General features: G+C 34.8%; 2 protein-coding genes across 5 annotated transcripts in view; both read right to left on the bottom strand.

Moving 5' to 3' along the window:
- The window catches only part of LOC125061725 (para-nitrobenzyl esterase-like), a 34,621-nt gene that overhangs the window by 15,583 nt on the left and 222 nt on the right, over window positions 1-18,816 (bottom strand). Inside the window, exons 2-3 of one of the 2 annotated variants that reach the window (XM_047667297.1) lie at window positions 15,576-16,855; window positions 13,931-14,147 (exon numbers count right to left, since the gene is read on the bottom strand). In XM_047667297.1, coding sequence (XP_047523253.1) covers window positions 13,946-14,147; window positions 15,576-16,855 — 1,482 coding nt within the window. In that variant the 3' untranslated portion in view covers window positions 13,931-13,945. Of the gene's footprint in view, window positions 1-13,930; window positions 14,148-15,575; window positions 16,856-18,816 lie in introns of those variants that run through there. The other variant, XM_047667298.1, reaches the window with a different exon arrangement.
- LOC125061726 (cholinesterase 1-like) lies at window positions 1,718-11,098 on the bottom strand. Of its 3 annotated transcripts, XM_047667301.1 has the most exons (4): window positions 10,906-11,098; window positions 7,593-7,888; window positions 2,873-3,844; window positions 1,718-1,940 (listed from the first exon to the last, which is right to left on the bottom strand). In XM_047667301.1, the coding sequence occupies exons 1-4, from the start codon at window positions 11,068-11,070 to the stop codon at window positions 1,736-1,738; spliced, it is 1,638 nt and encodes a 545-aa protein (XP_047523257.1). In that variant the 5' UTR covers window positions 11,071-11,098; the 3' UTR covers window positions 1,718-1,735. The 3 variants fall into 3 exon arrangements, with proteins under 3 accessions (XP_047523257.1, XP_047523258.1, XP_047523255.1); XM_047667302.1 differs by lacking the exon at window positions 2,873-3,844 and having other exon boundaries at window positions 6,621-7,888; XM_047667299.1 differs by lacking the exons at window positions 1,718-1,940; window positions 2,873-3,844 and adding an exon at window positions 5,400-5,643 and having other exon boundaries at window positions 6,621-7,888.

Raw genomic sequence — 18,816 nt, 5'->3', positions numbered from 1 at the left:
AGAGTCTAGACAATACATATAAAATATGTAATTAAATCTAATATATATAAAATTCTCGTGTCGCGGTGTTTGTAGTGAAACTCCTTCGAAACGGCTTGACCGATTCTCATGAAATTTTGTGTGCATATTGGGTATGTCTGAGAATCGGACATCATCCATTTTTCATCCCCCTAAATATTAAGGATAGTTCACTCCTAAATTATTATTTTTTAATTTTTAGATAAAAAAAATTTTTCATTTATTTTTTTATGATATAGCAGATTTTTAAACAATACATACAACCCCTAATTTTCACCCCTCTACGATCAACCCCTATTTTTTGATTATAAATGATATATCTTAATATATCATAATATATACATATTTAAATTACATGTCACGTTGTTTGTCCGCAATGGACTCCTAAACTACCGAACCGATATCAATCAAATTTGCACACCGTGTGTAGTTTGATACAATTTAAAAGATAGGATAGCTTACATCTCAATTTATACCCGCAATATTATTTTATTGCAAAATATTTGTTTTGTTATTTGTTAGTCACAATTCTTACAGATGGCGGTGTGTTGAAAGTACCAACGTTTCACATAAGCTACAATTTAATAGCATAACCACCAAAAAAGCATGGTGGTCCCCATGACTGGTGTTCTCCTACCGTTTCTCATGAATAGTTTGCTACTATTTAATATAACAAAAACCTTAGCCACAGCAACGCTTGGCCGGTCTGCTAGTATGATATATAAATATATTTTAAGGAATTTATAATTAATTTTGTTATGGCAGAGCTGGGAACCCTGACACAGGTATTTTTTACTTAAAACCCCTTTTGGACCCCTTGGGAACCCAAATCTTACACATTGTAATGCATATGCACACACACATGCGCACATACACACACAACTACCCATGCATAAAATAAGTTCATAGAATTGTCAGAGAAACTGTGAGAATTACATTTCATTTCATTTATTTAATTTTTTACCGGCTTTGCTTCTTAGCTGGGTTTTGTTTTGTTTTGTATACTTTTCTAACAACTGTCTCAATATTGTATAAATAAGGGAAGTAGCGAGCCAACCCCAACACAACTGTCTTTGACTACTTACGGGGGCTGTCTCAACTCATGTATTTAATGCAAAATTTGAGATACAAATAAACATTTTTCATTTTTGAAGTTATACTTCTTTAGGCGCGTTATGAAAAATTGATAAGAGTGAAATTTTACGATGCGCGCGCACCGGAGACACAAAGTTGTCAGTGTGATTATAGCGTGCGCGAGCGAGATGGGAATAAGACAATCTACAAGTAAAAAGAAATAGAATATGCGTGAAGTTAGCAGCTATGCCAAGAATTTTGAATGACCATAATGACATTTACCTTTTAAACAAATAAAGGAGTTTTAATTATTTTTTCAAAGAAATTTAGCAATGCTTTTTCACAGACCTTTTGTTACTTAGTTAAAAGGTTATGAAAAATACCAAGTTATTAAATTGAATGAATAATATAATAAAATAATAAATAATAATAATAATTGTTATTAACATTAATTAATAATTGAATAATATATTAAATATTATTAAATTGTTTACGTTAAATATTAATTATTAATTAATTATATTTAAAAAAAAATAATAAAGCCAAAGAAGTATAACTTCTTAGGCGCGTTCATAAGTACACGCACCCATTTTTTTCATTTTTCATATGTACTTATTATGAATAAACACATTTTTATTTTTATCTATAATTCAGTACGTGTTGATAATTTAATTTTTGAAGCTGAAGGATGGCGATAGTTCTTCTCATATATCTCGTCCCAAAAGACCATTCGTTCTTTATTTAATACATCTTTTAGCACCAGTGGATCGTCTATCACCATATGGGGTGATAGGTCCTTGCCCACTGGAGGCCAAGAGGGAAATGCTGAACCTTCTGGCACTGGTTTCCTGAAACACCAAATTAATGTGTTATATATAAAAAGAGCAGTGTTAGCCTAGTGGCTCCAGCGTGCGACTCTCATCCCTGAGGTCATAGGTTCGATCCCCGGTGTACTAATCGACTTTCTGTCGAGTGCATTTAACATTAGCTCGTACGGTGAAGGTAAACATCGTAAGGAAGGCCTGTCTTAGACTCAAGATGTCGACGGTGTGTGTCAGGCAAAGGAGACTGATCACCTTCTTGCCTCTTAGATTGACAAATGATCATGAAACAGATACAGAAAGCTGAGACCCAGATCTAAAAAGGTTGTAGCGCCACTGTTTTTATATACAAATTCCTTTGGTGGTGGTGGGTCACCTGTCGGCAAGTGATTTTGTCTTATGTGTCTGCATCGTAGTACTAGAAACCAAGAAATTTAAAAATAGAACTATATTAAACTGTATATTATTTCTAGGAAACATTTTATTTTAGTTCGATAAAAATAACTATCTTCAATAAAAAAAATAGGGGTTGACTGTAGAGGGTTGAAAAGTAGGGGTTGTATGTGTTTTGTATGCTGTATTATACAAAAATAAAAAGAAAACAGAAATTTCTAAAAAATACAAAAAAATGTTTCGGATGGTCTTTCAAACCCCTAAGTGCTATCACTTAGGGGTTTGATAGATAGCCGATTCTCAGACTAATATGCATAAAAAATTTCATGAGTATCGGTCGAGCGGTTTCGGAGAAGTATGGGAACGAACATGGTGACACAAAAATTTTATATATTAGATAAGTACTCATTGGGCATTTTTTAGAGATAAACAAAGATTATACGGTGACCTGATATCCTCATTTAGTAGTCTGTGCTTTTAAAGCGAAAATTGCTGTTTTGCCCGGACACATGCCACCTAATCCACATCAGCAATGCTTGAAAACTATTTTTGTAACACAAACTCACCCCTCTGTAATAAAGTTGTACCAGAGTTCCCGAGTTTTTCTTTTCATTTCTCTACATTCCTCCGGTAATACGCCATCATCTGTATGCGTCAAGTTCCCGTCTCCCACATGCAGCGATTGAGCACAATGATCAGCTCCTCGTATGTGTGTGTAAGGTATATATGGTAGATCGTCATGTACGAATGAGAACTCATATAAGTATATGTTATCATGACCTGCATCTATATGCATCTTCAACGATCTTAGTGTTGGGTAGGCGATGACAATATCCGTGAAGTAGTTAATATAATCTACAATTTTAGTCTTGTCTATTGGTGTAGTACCAAAATAGAACTCTTTCACCTTCTGAATGGTTTCGTTATCCAAATCCAGGTCTAAAGGTATAAAGTCAGAAAATTTCGCGTTCATTCTCTCTGACCATTCGTCAAAAACATCTTTTCTGATCAAGCCTTCCATCTTTGCAAATCCAAACAGCATTGGCACTTTACTATATTTTCCACTCTTCAGTATATTTACTGGACTCTCAGTAAGGAACTTATCACCAGAACCATTCTCCAGACATGGGCCAAGAGAAATTGAAGCGTGAGCCTGATTCATGAGCTCCATTCCTTCAGACACTAAAACTTCATAAGACACCGTTTTATAGAACTCTTCAAGCGCATTTAAGTCCTGATAATTGGAAAAATTGAGCATTTTTGCATATTCTTGAGCTACCCAGATAGGATCTATCTGAACGGCCCACGGTGCTGTGGCCGCGCCACTTTCTGGTATGACCTTATTGAATAATCCTTGTGACATTGGTGATAGCATTAGTAAATGAACTGACGCTGCTCCAGCACTGCCGCCAGTAATTGTAACATCGTCAGGGTTTCCACCGAAATTAGCGATGTTTGCTTTAACCCAACGGAGAAGAGCAACTTGGTCCTTCATGCCGGAATTTCCGGGTGCGTCATCCGTTCCAAGACATAAAAACCCATGAGCCCCGAGACGGTATCTATGAGAATCGGTCAACATCTATTTTCATCCCCCTAAATGTTAGGGGTAGTCCACCCCTAAATTTTTATTTTTATTTTTTAGACAAAATTATTAATTGCTATTTTTTTATGATACAGCATTAAAAAATACATACAACCTCTAATTTTCACCCCTCTACGATCAACCCCTATTTTTTATTATAAATGATATAGGTACATGGCAAAACGACGTTTGCCGGATCAGCTAGTCTTCTTCTGTATATATATAAAAAGAAAATGGTGTTCGTTTGAGGCTCTTTCACGCTTAAACCACTGATTGTATCGACATGAAACTACCACCATTCGATGCGAAATTTTTCCTAGATGGTTTATGGCTATTTATTTATTAAATTCCAACGTTCCTTCATTTTTTTATTGCTGTTTTACTTTTATGAAAATTTTTTCCGCTACTAAAAAAAAGAGGCTTCCTAGAACCTCTAAACGTCAACATCTGTTAAAAACTCGATTTTCGAAATATTTCAATTTTCTTAGCGGGAAGTTAAAAAGAAGAATAATAAAAATATGAAAAAAATAAAATAATGAAACATAAAATTTATTTTAATTCGTCAAGCAAAGCGGGCGCGAAACGGCTAGTTATGTATAAAATAAACTATATTCTTCATTACAAAGAAACATTCTTCATAACAACATAAAGTTTACAAAAATCATTTGACGTCTGTCTGATCTTACGTGTAAATACATATGTGTTCCACGATGTATTATAAAAATATTACGCCATGGCTATCAAACTATTTAATCACCCACAAGTTAAAGATCACTGCCGTGTAATGCTTTCGAGGGGATTTATAAGGTACCTATAAAGGAAGAGTATTTAGACCATAAGTTTGGACAACAATTATAAATAACAACTGTTCTTATTATAATATAGTATGGCAACACAACGTTTGCGTTACGGGGGCTGTCTCAACTCATGTATTTAATGTAAAATTTGAGATACAAATAAACATTTTTCATTTTTGAAGTTATACTTCTTTAGGCGCGTTATGAAAAATTGATGAGAGATTTTACGATGCGCCTGAGATACCTGAGACACAAAGTTGTCAGTGTGATTATAGTGTGCGCGAGCGAGATGGGAATAAAACAATCTACAAGTAAAAAGAAATAGAATATGCGTGAAGTTAGCAGCTATGCCAATAATTTTGAATGACCATAATGACATTTACCTTTTAAACAAATAAAGGAGTTTTAATTATTTTTTCAAAGAAATTTAGCAATGCTTTTTCACAGACCTATTGTTACTTAGTTAAAAGGTTATGAAACATACCAAGTTATTAAATTGAATGAATAATATAATAAAATAATAAATAATAATAATAATTGTTATTAATATTAATTAATAATTGAATAATATATTAAATATTATTAAATTATTAACGCTAAATATCTATTATTAATTATTTAATATTTAAAAAAAATAAAGAAAGCCAAAGAAGTATAACTTCTTAGGCGCGTACATAAGTACACGCCCCCATTTTTTTCATTTTTCATAATAATTATGTACTTATAATGAATAAAGACATTTTTATTTTTTATCTATAATTCAGTACGTGTTGACAATTTAATTTTCGAAGCTGAAGGATGGCGATAGTTCTTCTCATATATCTCGTCCCAAAAGACCGTTCGTTCTTTATTTAATACATCTTTTAACACCAGTGGATCGTCTATCACCATATGGGGTGATAGGTCCTTGCCCACGGGAGGCCAAGAGGGAAACGCTGAACCTTCTGGCACTGGTTTCCTGAAAACAGCAATTAGCGTGTTATATATAAAAAGAGCAGTGTAAGCATAGTGGCTCCAGCGTGCGACTCTCATCCCTGAGGTCATAGGTTCGATCCCCGGTGCAGTAATCGGTTTCTGTCTATCTATCCATTTAACATTCGCTGGAACGGTGAAGGAAGACATCGTAAGGAAGGCCTATCTTAGACTCAAAATATATACGGCGTGTGTCATGCACAGGAGGCAGATCAACTTGCCTATTAGATTGACAAATGATCATGAAACAGATACACAAATCTGAGGCCCAGATCTAAAAAGGTTGTAGCGCCACTGTTTTTATATACAAATTCCTTTGGTGGTGGTGGGTCACCTTTTGGCAAGTGATTTTGTCTTATATGTCTGCATCGTAGTAAAAGAAACCAAGAAATAAAAAAAAAATTTAGTCCGACGTATTTATGGAAAAAACTATATTAAACTGTATATTATTTCTAGGAAACATTTAATTTTAGTTCAATAAAAACAACTATCTACAATAAAAAAAATAGGGGTTGACTGTAGAGGGTTGAAAATTAGGGGTTGTATGTATTTTGTATGCTGTATCATAAAAAAATAAAAACAAAACAGACATTTCTAAAAAATAAAAAAATTTTGGGGTGGACCCCTATCACTTAGGGGTTTGAAAGATAGATAGTAGCCGATTCTCAGACTAATATGCATAAAAAATTTCATAAGTATCGGTCGAGCAGTTTCGGAGAAGTATGGGAACGAACATGGTGACACAAAATTTTTATAAATTAGATAACTACTCATTGGGCATTTTTTAGAGATAAACAAAGATTATACGGTGACCTGATATTTTTTTTTGATATTTTATGATATTTTTCATTGTGATCATTTTGTAGTCTGTACTTTTAAAGCGAAAATTGCTGTTTTGCCGGACACAAGCCACCTAATCCACATCAGCAATGCTTGAAAACTATTTTTGTAACACAAACTTACCCCTCTGTTATAAAGTTGTACCAGAGTTCCCGAGTTTTTCTTTTCATTTCTCTACATTCCTCCGGTAATACGCCATCATCTGTATGCGTCAAGTTACCATCTCCCACATGCAGCGTTTGAGCACAATGATCAGCTCCTCGTATGTGTGTGTAAGGTATATATGGTAGATCGTCATGTACAAATGAGAATTCATATAAGTATATGTTATCATGACCTGCATCTATATGCATCTTCAACGATCTTAGTGTTGGGTAGGCGATGACAATATCCGTGAAGTAGTTAATGTAATCCACAATTTTAGTTTTGTCTATTGGTGAAGTACCAAAATAGAACTCTTTCACCTTCTGAATGGTTTCTTTATCCAAATCCAGGTCTAAAGGTATAAAGTCAGAAAATTTCGCGTTCATCCTCTCTGACCAATCGTCAAAAACATCTTTTCTGATCAAGCCTTCCATCTTTGCAAATCCAAACAGCATTGGTACTTTACTATATTTTCCACTCTTCAGTATATTTACTGGACTCTCAGTAAGGAACTTATCACCAGAAGTCTTCTCCAGACATGGGCCAAGAGAAATTGAAGCGTGGGGCTGATTCATGAGCTCCATTCCTTCAGACACTAAAATTTCATAAGACACCGTTTTATAGAACTCTTCAAGCGCAATTAAGTCCTGATAATTGGAAAAATTGAGCATTTTTGCATATTCTTGAGCTACCCAGATGGGATCTATCTGAACGGCCCACGGTGCTGTGGCCGCGCCACTTTCTGGTATGACCTTATTGAATAATCCTTGTGACATTGGTGATAGCATTAGTAAATGAACTGACGCTGCTCCAGCACTGCCGCCAGTAATTGTGACATCATCAGGGTTTCCACCGAAATTAGCGATGTTTGCTTTAACCCAACGGAGGAGAGCAACTTGGTCCTTCATGCCGGAATTTCCGGGTGCGTCATCCGTTCCGAGACATAAAAACCCATGAGCCCCGAGACGGTAGTTGAATGTGACTACTATTAACTCTCTGTCTTTGATTAAGTTCTTGTATCTCAGCAGATTACCGTCACCTATTACAAATCCACCGCCGTGAACACTAACCAAAACTGGTAAATTTGTTTTAGTTGTATCCGGTGCAAATATATTGACGATAAGGCAGTCTTCAGTCATAAGTAAACTGCGATTTAAAAGCACCCAAAGATCTTTCGGTTGAGGGCACACAATTCCTTTGTCAACAGCTTCTAGGAGATAAGTTCTTTGTGGTGCTGGTAATGCTGGCTGAAAAGAAAATAATAATGAAACTATTCATAGGGAAATTAATGTTAAACATAGGGGCCTCATAGTCTAGCGGTCTTATTAAGTGGCAGCTAGGTGAGGGGTATGGGGTTCGATTCCCGGTTCGAGGGCAAGTTTTAATTTAATTTAAATATGTTCTCGGCCTTTGGGAGGGTTGTGCGGTACCGGACTGGATGACACGGTCGAATTTCTAAAGACAAGCACGAATTATTAAAAAACCTATACTTGACGCTGGCTAATGCACAAATCGTGCCAGAGCCATAAAAAAAAAGTAAACCATGCCTAATATTTAAATATGACATATCGCTTGCCCCGGAGAACAAAGTCGTAAAACACTATTATGACTGTTTTAAATTTTAATGTCTTCATTTTTCACTTCCTTGGGTACTATAACAATAATTATTTTCAGAATTTTTGCTACACATTTTATTGTAAAAACAAGTGCGTTTGTACGCAATAAAGTACACATGTCAAAATAGTAACTTCTTTGGCAAACTAATTTTTAAGTCTTGTTCATATTTATACAAATCTAAAACTTTAGATTCCCGAGAATTAGAGGATGGGAAAAAGGAAGATATGTTAGGAATTTAATTGTCATTAAAATATTAAAAGTGTCGAAAATTAATACATATTACAAATTTAAATTTGTAAATTTATTTCTTCGATAATAAAACAGTGGTAATAATATATTATTTCTGTTTCAACAACGTCATAATATTTCCGTGAATACTCTATTGTATTGGTGATAGATTATTACATTCTAGACATTCGATGAAATGTGCGATGTGCTGTGTCGTCCGTAATTATGTTTACACAGTGAAATGATTGTAATAATCTTTTGTCCCTCAATCTCATTAGATGAATTACTGTAATGTACAATTAGTTACTTTCAACTATTTACACTGAATATAGCAACAATGTTTAAATAAAAAATAGCTTTCAATTGATATATATATTATATTTGTATATGTTATGTACTTAGTATCCTACTAATAATAGCATTGTCTTTTTTTCTTAAAAAAATAGATTTTGCTTTTGCGAATGTTTCCCGGGGGAGCGAATTATATTCTTTTCAAAACTGCATGGATTTAAATTAGGGTTCGTATCCTGAATTTAAACTACTTTGTAATGCGTCATATTTAACTATTATTTACAATGTAAGTTAAAGTCATTAAAGCATGTACCTATTATGTGTATTAACATGATTGCGTCATATCCTTTAACAATGTAAGTATATACTTTTCACCTTGTTATTTACAATATTATGAAGTAATTTACTGAATTATATATCACGTTATATATAGCAGTTACTCGTTAAACCTAACAGTAACTAAGACACGATACTTTAATGTTAAGTTTGAAGCCATTTAATGTTTTACTTAGAGCAGCCTTGCGATTCTGTAACTAAACAATAAACTACAAGCTCCCTCCTTATCAGAATGCCAAATCATAAAATGTCTGCTTTACGACTAATTTGAGCGCCACCGCCGCTGCGAAAACCGCTGTGAGAGTTCGAAAAGTGAGTTACAGAGAATCGCAAGGCTAAGCTAAACTCGGGAGTAAGATCTGGAGTTAGAGTGATTAAGAAAAGAAGTTAGCACAATATATGACTCCTTATGGCAAAATCTAATACATTTTTCACATGCAGTCAATCATACGTAGCTTCTTATAGGCAAGGACCGCGTACCTCAGTACTATTTCTGTCCGGGAGGTGTCTATAAAGCCCCCGCTTAATCACTGCACGGCAAAGATGAAAGCAAGCAACAAGTAACAGAAGCAAGAAAGTTCCTCGTTGTTTTAACCAGAAATCATCCAAAACCTGCAGTGCGGCACTTGGGTGTAAACGGAATTCGGGCTGACGGGTAAACTTATTAATAAAGGGTTGGGTGTTCAATACCACCGCACTTTTTTGACGATACTAATTATCTAGGAGTGTCGGGGGACCTTCATTGGAACACCTCCAAGTGAGTTTTGCTACGGAAACGCGTCTAAATATTTTTATAAAAAAATTAAGTTTTGTGGAATGTATTGAAATTTGTAAACAATCCGCCATTTTCTACTATTCTATTGGTTATAAGTGATGTGACGTTCACTTAAAAAAATCGTGTTTTTAATTTAGCGATTGTTAATAATCGTTTTTTTTTTATTTATCGATTATTTCCTCATTTTTGAAATTTAAAGTTATAGAAAAATCAACATTGAAATTAACCTAATTTTGTGTTGATAGATTATAATTAGTACTTGTATTTCATTGTTTGCAACTTTCTGTATTATTTAATTTTTATTAGAATAAAGTGTTTACTTTGATATCCAAAAAGTACCCAAAACCGAATCAGAGCACCACACTATCCACGTGGTCTTGTCTGCCTTACCCCTAGAGTGTATATAAATAATCGGAGGCGCGGAGGAAGAGCAGCCCCCACCCGCTGTAACAAAGCACAGGCATTATAAAAGCTGTAGCGGCTGAGGCTGGTCAGGCAAAAAGCCGAGGTTGCGGAGGCTTGAATAAAATGCCTGTGCTTTGGTACGCAAGGGTGGAGGGGCTGCATTTCCCGTAGCGCCGGAGCTGTCCAAAAAACCAATTATTATTTAGATCGGTTAGGTTAGGTTAGTATATTAATATTTATTTTTAAAATAACTGTTCAACTGAAACTGATCAACTAAAATTGATTTTCAATTATTTTTAATATTAAAATCGAATACAAAAATCGATTTTCACTTTGAAAGAAATCGATTATTTTTCACATCCCTGTTAATTTTATAAACGTAAACGGCCATTTTGAATGTGGATTTTGCTAGACTAGTGTGTAAACAGTTTTGCAGTGCAAAATTTCCTTTAGAAATCCGTTTCTTTTTTATTTTCACGTGAATGTTTTAGACGCGTTTCCGTAGCAAAACTCACTTGGAGGTGTTCCAATGAAGGTCCCCCGAGACTCCTAAATAATTAGTATCGTCAAAAAAGTGCGGTGGTATTCAACACTGTTACCTTAATAAATTACCTTGAATCGATCTCTTCCAGTCGGAGCTTTCGCGTAAGGTATATTATAGAAACCATAGACTGCGCCATCCTTGTATCCTTTCACGGGACCTTCTGATGTGTCAACAACACGATAATCTACACATTGACAGACACAAATGAACGTAAAAATAAAAAATATTAGCATTGCGATGCGTGTTGCTTCGAACACAGTCGCGTATCAAACCAGTTTTATCTTCAAAGATTATCTTTTTTGCGTTGATTCGATGTTTTTTATCATGTTTTGTAACTTAATGCGTCAATTCGTGGTATATTTGGTTTAGAAAATTCAGTTAGTTTGAACTGTGGGTGTTATTGTAAACATTTGCAGCTATTAACAAAATAATATACATACACAAAGAAAAAGCAACAAAAAATGGTACGACATTTATTAGTAAAAGATGTCATGGTCATTAATCATATTTTTTACCAAATTACGGGTTACAAAAAAACTAAGGTCTTCACATAATTTATTTTAAATAACAGGAAGATCTGCCCTGCGATTCTGTAACTCACTTTTCGAACTCACACAGCGGTTTTCGCATCGGCGGTCGCTCTGAAATCAGTCGGGAAGCAGTTATTTTATGATTTGACATTCTAATAAACAATAAACTACAAGCTCCCACCTATTCAGAATGAAAAATCATAAAATGACTGCTTCACGACTGATTTGAGAGCGACCGCCGATACGAAAACCGCTGTGTGGGTTCGAAAAGTGAGTTACAGAATCGCAGGGCTGGGCGACTTCGAGCGTTATGTATCTGAACGTAAGTAATGGATTTTGACTCAAAGAAGTCATATTAAGCGTTAGCATTCTCGGCTCGCTATCTACCTGTCAAACGCAAAATCAACGCTAAATTTGGTTTAAGTTAAAAATTTAGGAGGGGTAATACATGGATAACGTTTGAAAAGTAGCTTTGCTGTTTGTTTTTTGTTGCTTTTCGCGTATGTTTTTACAAATTAATCACCAGCCCTGCGATTCTGTAACTCACTTATCGAACTCACACAGCGGTTTTCGCATCGGCGGTCGCTCTGAAATCAGTCGTGAAGCAGTTATTTTATGATTTGGCATTCTGAAAAGGTGGGAGCTTGTAGTTTATTGTTTATTAGAATGTCAAATCATAAAATGACAGATAATTTAACCCATTACGCGAATAAAACTTAATTAGTTATTATAAGTGCGGTTCTTCCAATGGATTTTCTAAATGCGCATTTAACAATTGCTTGTACAGAGGAAAATATGGTGAAGAGACCGGCATATTAAGAAAAATCACGATATAGAATTCTGACCTAAAAGCTTGTATATTATTTAATTTTTTTTTAAATATAGCCAATAGGACATACATTAGTACATATGTACGACAAACAGTTCTATCAAAGACAAACTAATAATTTGTTTGTTGATTTGTGTTTTTTATGTGATCTTAAAAATCAATTGGATTTGTTTATCTCCTTAAAAATAGTATTATTATATTTATTATTACTGAATTTCATTGAGCACACGCAAATAGCTAAAAAATCCTAGGTTTTGTATTGAGGTCCTTCATCCTTTACAGACGTTCAAAGTACAGTTACTCTTTACAAATCACTCGTCCGTAGTATTATAGAATATTATGCTACTGTAATTTATTTATTTATTAACACTTTGTTGCATATACATTAATATAGTACAATTGACATAATTAAATAAAAGGGAGAGCAATTGGCGGCCTTATCGCTTTCGATAATTATTGTTATTGTGTAATCAGCCCTGCGATTCTGTAACTCACTTCACAAACTCACACAGCGGTTTTCGCATCGGCGGTCTCTCTCAAATCAGTCGTGAAGCAGTCATTTTATGATTTGGCATTCTGATAAACAATAAAGTACAAGCTCCCACGTTTTCAGAATGTCAAATCATAAAATGACTGCTTCACGACTGATTTGAGAGCGACCGCCAATGCGAAAACCGCTGTGTGAGTTCGTGAAGTGAGTTACAGAATCACAGGGCTGGTCACCATATTTCACAATCCATATAAATACCATTGAAACAATTCAAAAACATTTCCTTAGAATCGTCTACACTTGCGTGGTGTATTGCAAACGTACGAGGCTCGTTTGGACTAGTTTGTTAGTATAAAATATTTAACTTTAATACTCATACTAATCTTCTTGCAAAATTTTCCTTTCTTTGTAATCCTAGAGTTACTCGAACTAAACAACTTCTATACGTACCTACGGCTCGCTTATCTGCTACTTTTAATGGTCCAGTGAATAGGCTATCTTGCTCTTACAACCTGATTACTAACATTAATGAAAATATTGATATATTTTACAACAATCTTCCAACTTAAACTTTGTTTATCATACCCTGGTGAATGAGGATTAAGATTCTATTTCGTTTAAGTTATGATTTTATATATTTTTTGGTTTTTTATTTTGTGGTTGCTTATTTAATTTTTTCCCTTGCTAGCTTGCTATGTTCTAATATAATTGATGTGTATGTGTGTAAAATTTGTGATGTATGTTTCTTGTATGTTATGCATACATTTTAGAACTTATAAATAAATAAATATAGATTTACAAAACGTGTAAGTATATTTTGTACCAAAATTAAGTACAGTACAAGTCAACCGGGTACAATAAGTTTAATATCTTAACCAATTCGCCAATATATTCCATAAACAATGTAGAAACAGGAAGTCTCTTACGTCTAACTTAGACGTGTAGTGTAGTGGTTCAATTTCAAAGACAAAGGTAAACACCCCACGTGATACTTGTGAACATTATTATAAATTTTAAAACATTCACACACATAGACTAGTCAAGTAGTAGGTAATGATACCTTCTATTGTTTTTGGCATAATTACAGTCATCTGTGTCAATACGGTCTAAACTTGGATGGGCCGCAGCTCACTGCTTGGCACTTCTACCATCTTACAATAACCCAACACGCTTCTGTGTGACAGTCATAGAAGGCTTTCTGTATTTACCCCATGACGCAGTGACAGTAAATGAAACAAATATATATTTATTATATTTATTTAAAGTTCAAATCTTTTTGCAATATTCTGTGGTGGTGACGGGTGGCGATAGTGCTTTTCGTAGATTTCATCCCAAAATAATGTTCGTTCTTTTAGAAGCGAACCTTTTAGCTGAAGAGGGTTATTCAGCTCCATGTGTGGAGACCAGTCCTTGCCAACCGGCGGCCATGATGGGAAGTTTGAACCTTCAGGTACTGGTTGCCTGTAAAAATATAAAAGCTTAATTTTGATAGCTCAGCCCTGCGATTCTGTAACTCACTTTTCGAACTCACACAGCGGTTTTCGCATCGGCGGTCGAAAACCGTGCGAAAACAGCTGTGTGAGTTCGAAAAGTGAGTTACAGAATCGCAGGGCAGGTAGTCTAGACTTAATGACAAATATGATCCAGTATGACAAAATTCAGTGAGTGTCCGAAAGAATTAACTAAATGGCAAACAGAAAAGAGAATGTGTACCCAAAAAAAACAATATTCTTTTGAATTGCATCGAAATTCACGAATCCGTGAGATTAGCTTTTCAATTTTTAGTTTAATGTTTATTATTTTATAATTTTTATGTATTATTTTAGATTAAGGTTGGTAATTTCTATAATTTTTTTATATGATTTGGTTATGCACTTCTTGCACTTTACCAATTATATTTCTTTTTTTTATTTCTTTACTTGGGTTTACTTGAAGAGATAGCTTGTTAGCGATACGGCCGCCCGTTGCATCTCTTGTAATTTTGATGTTATTTGTTTTTCTATAAATGAAACGAAGAGTAAATAAATAAAAATAAGAGATGCTGAGCAGAATGACCTACAACTCAAATCAACGGGCACGAAGCCTGTCAAACAGATGACAGATGATCAAAACCGGTTACCGAATGGACTGGCTCAAAAGGAAAAAGAAACAAGGGCAGACCAATAGATTGGGTTTTTGTGATATTTAAAAAAAAATTATTTAACTAGATAATGCATTATAAAACTTACAATGTATTAAATACCTTTCTATTGTTAGTGACGTTTTTTCTACAAACGTAGAATAAGGCGAAAGATAACATTTTTTAAAAGATTTTTATCTTGTTACGCCAAAGAAGTATAAATTCTAACGGGGGTATAAAGTACACACATGTTTTTTATATACTATCTTGTAGACATTAGCGGGTTATTCTTGCCGTATTTATTATTAATACTTTTTGAAAGAAACAAATGGATTTCGGGTCTAACAATTTGAGAGCTTGGTGTAACTGCCCTGCGATTCTGAAAAGGTGGGAGCTTGTACTTTATTGTTTATCAGAATGCCAAATCATAAAATGACTGCTTCACGTCTGATTTGAGAGCGACCGCCGATGCGAAAACCGCTGTGTGAGTTCGATAAGTGAGTTACAGAATCGCAGGGCTGGACCAAATGATGGGGACTATTGATGCTTTGTTGAGGGTACACATCCTTTTAGTTTAATGTTTAAGTTTATTATTATGACAAAGAAGAATGTGATTGACATACGTGAGTCCATACTTAGCGTTAAGTGACGACTGTGAAACTTATGGTGATTTTTAACAGGGTCTTTATACCTTATTTTAAACGTAATACTGGTCTTAAAATTATTAAAAACATTTAACTTAACTTCTCGTTAAGTGATCTATAACATACCCAGTTTTGACAAAGTTGTTCCAAAGTTCGCGGACAATTTTCTTCATTTCCCTTGCCTCTGGTGAAAAGATCTCATCATCAGCGTGAGTGAAATTACCGTCACCTACGCCAACGGATTGAGCACAATGCGTGGCACCTCGTACGTTAGTATGTAGGACGACCGGCACATCGTCGTCAACGAAAACATATTCATATAGATATATTTTATCATGACCAGCCCCCAAATGCAGCTTAACAGCTCTCAAAGTAGAGTATGTAAATAGGACATCAGAGAAGAAGTCCACATAACTAAGAGTATTTTCGTCAGTGACGTTCCCACCGAAGTAAAACTCTTTTATTTTATTCGCAACGATCTTCTTTTCCTCTTCGCTGTTAAATTGTAGGTCTGGAGGCAGAAACTCAGTAAAGTCTTCGTTCATCTTATTTTTCCATTCCTCAAATAGATTCGTCCTAAGCAACCCCTCCATATTAGCAAATCCATACAAGATTGGCACTTTATTGTATCTTCCGCTCTTCAGGATGTTTACTGGACTATCTGTAAGGAATTCCTCTCCCTCTGTATTACGTTCAACACATGGGGAGAGTAGGAATGTTGAATCTGGACGAGAGAAGAGATCAAATTGCTTTGACGCCAGTATTTCGTATGAAACGGTTTTGTAAAACTCTTCAAGGGAATATACATCATCCACTGTGTAATTAAGTAATTTCCCGTATTCTTTTGCGTTCTTCATTGGATCTGTTTGTACGCCCCATGCGACTGTATTTGCTCCACTTTCAGGTATCACTTTATTGAACAATCCCTTTGCCATGTCCGACAACATTAGCAAATCAACAGCCACAGAACCAGCACTATAGCCGGCGATTGTAACATCACCTGAATCTCCTCCGAAATTTGCTATATTTTCTTTGACCCAGCGTAGTAGAGCTACTTGGTCTTTCATCCCAGCGTTACCGGGGATATCATCTGTTCCCATACATAGGAATCCATGGGCTCCTAGACGGTAGTTGAAAGTGACCACTATAATATCATTTGTTTTAGCAAACTCTTTGTACGTTAGGAAATTCCCTTGTCCAAGGATAAAGGCTCCACCGTGTACATAGACAATCACTGGTAAACTAGTCTTCTTGGTATCCGGCACAAATATATTTGCGATAAGACAGTCTTCTGTTATTGTTATTGTTTCGTTGTACATAGAAATGAGTTCTGTTGATTGAGGGCATACTATTCCTTTATTTATGGCTTCTAAAACGTAAGATCGATTTGTGGCTGGTAATGGCGCCTGAAAACAGATTAACGCTTGATTATGGCTGAAAATATAGCAAGATGCACCGATAAAAGATGGACTTTAAAGAGAAATGGACCAAGGTAAAGAAGGAGAAGAGGATGCCCTAAAAAAGGTGGATTGAAGATGTAGAAGCGTTAGCAGGAAGCGAATAGAGAAAGGGAGTCCTTGATAAAGCTTTTGGAAAAAGTTGGAGAAGGACCATACGCGTGAAGAGGTTCCGATCAATGGTACTGAAGGAAGCTAGGATATTAGGATCATAACAAATCTATGCTGCATCTTCTACTTTTGTAATGATTGGAAATTAATCGGGCTTTTATTATTACTATTACATACATTTGGTTCTGTAATTTTCATTAAACTAAATAAAAATAAATAATACTCTTTCTTCTCTTTCTGTTTAATTGTGTTTAATCTGGGATAAAAAATTATTATTACTTTGGTTATTTAGTAAGGTTTAGTTTGTATGAAGTTTATAGTTATCCATTTTAATAAGTACATTGTCATTACGTTATCAAGGAACGATTTTAAGATTGATAATAATTATGTTATCTGGTAAGTAGTAGCGTAGATTATCGCTGAACATAAAAACAATCGTAATGAACATCACAAGTTAGGATTTATTTTTAATTCTTTTCGCTCGAAACTAGCATGGATGTCGAAGGTGCTAACAAGTTCATCTAATTCTTCCATTCCTCAAATATAATCTTCTTAATCAAACCTTTGATGTTAGCAAAGGATGTTTACTGGGCTATCTGTAAGGAATTCTTCTCCCTCTGTATTCCGTTCAACACATTGGCAGAAGAGGAGAGTTGAATCTGCGCGACAGAAGAGATCAAATTGCTTTGACGACAGAATTTCGAATTAAACAGTTTTGTGAAATTCTTCAAGGGAATTTATATCGTCCACAGTGAAATTTAGTATTTTACCTTCTTCATTGGATCTATTTGTACACATGCGACTGCGACGTTATCAATTAGCTAATTTGTTATTGTGAATTTGTAAAAACGCGTTTTAGAAAATGTTTTAAATTTGTGATTTATTTCAAGTGCTCCAAAATGTTTCACTGATTTATTTTTATTTTATTTTACTCTGCCAAATTGGGTTTAAAGTGTGTTTGAATGCACGATCCTGTATTGAGAAGCACGTTAGCCTATTTAGATTTTAAAGTTAAATATTACATAATTTGGGTTTAAAGTGTGTTTGAATGCACGATCCTGTATTGAGAAGCACGTTAGCCTATTTAGATTTTAAAGTTAAATATTACATAATTTCTAACATTAAGAGAATAGATAGTAATATCTTATATGTTTATGTCAAGGCCATACTGTCATATCTTTATCATGAACTATATTAAAATCAAACGTTTTGATCGTCGATAAGTCGAAAAAGATTAGCTTTGATTTTTATCAATCCTGAGTCATAGGTTCGAACCCCGGCTGTGTGCCAAATCACACTCGGCGTGGTAAGCGGTCGCAATTTCTTGCAGTGCCTCTAGCGCATACAAATTTACTCCGAGAAGCTATTTCCGCGTGTCTTGCGCACCCTAAACACTATTGCCGAATTCACAAGAATTGCATTATTTATAATTAGTTTAGTGTTTATATATTTAGTTAAATTTTATATTAATAGGAAATAAAATATTAAGGCGAAACGAAGTAGTAACAGCTTGTAGACTAAAAATTATCACGGAACAGACACAGAAACATATTATTAAGACTATTTAGAAACTGCCAATCTTTATATATATAATTCTTCTGTGAGTGTGTATGTCACTGAACTTCTCTCAAACGACTGGACCGATTTTGATGAAATTTTTTGTGTGTGTTCAAGGGGATCTGGGAATGGTTTAGATTCACAAATCAGCCCGCCAGATGGCGCTGCAGTCGGTACTTTCATACTTTGCTTTACTAATTGCTTGAAATATCATGCAGGACAACGTCTGTCGGGTCCACTAG

This window comes from Pieris napi, chromosome 24 (assembly GCF_905475465.1).
Source record: "Pieris napi chromosome 24, ilPieNapi1.2, whole genome shotgun sequence".
NCBI lineage: Eukaryota > Metazoa > Arthropoda > Insecta > Lepidoptera > Pieridae > Pieris > Pieris napi.
Note: the sequence above shows the minus strand (reverse complement) of the source record. Positions and strands in the feature narration are given on the sequence as shown.

Coding starts and splice junctions, on each gene's coding strand:
- LOC125061726 (XM_047667302.1), bottom strand. CDS start 11,070: ATGCTAATATTTTTTATTTTTACGTTCATTTGTGTCTGTCAATGTGTA. Junction 7,889..10,905: donor CTGGAAGAGATCGATTCAAG/GTAATTTATTAA, acceptor TTTTCTTTTCAG/CCAGCATTACCAGCACCACA. Junction 1,941..6,620: donor TACAACTTTATAACAGAGGG/GTAAGTTTGTGT, acceptor TTGGTGTTTCAG/GAAACCAGTGCCAGAAGGTT.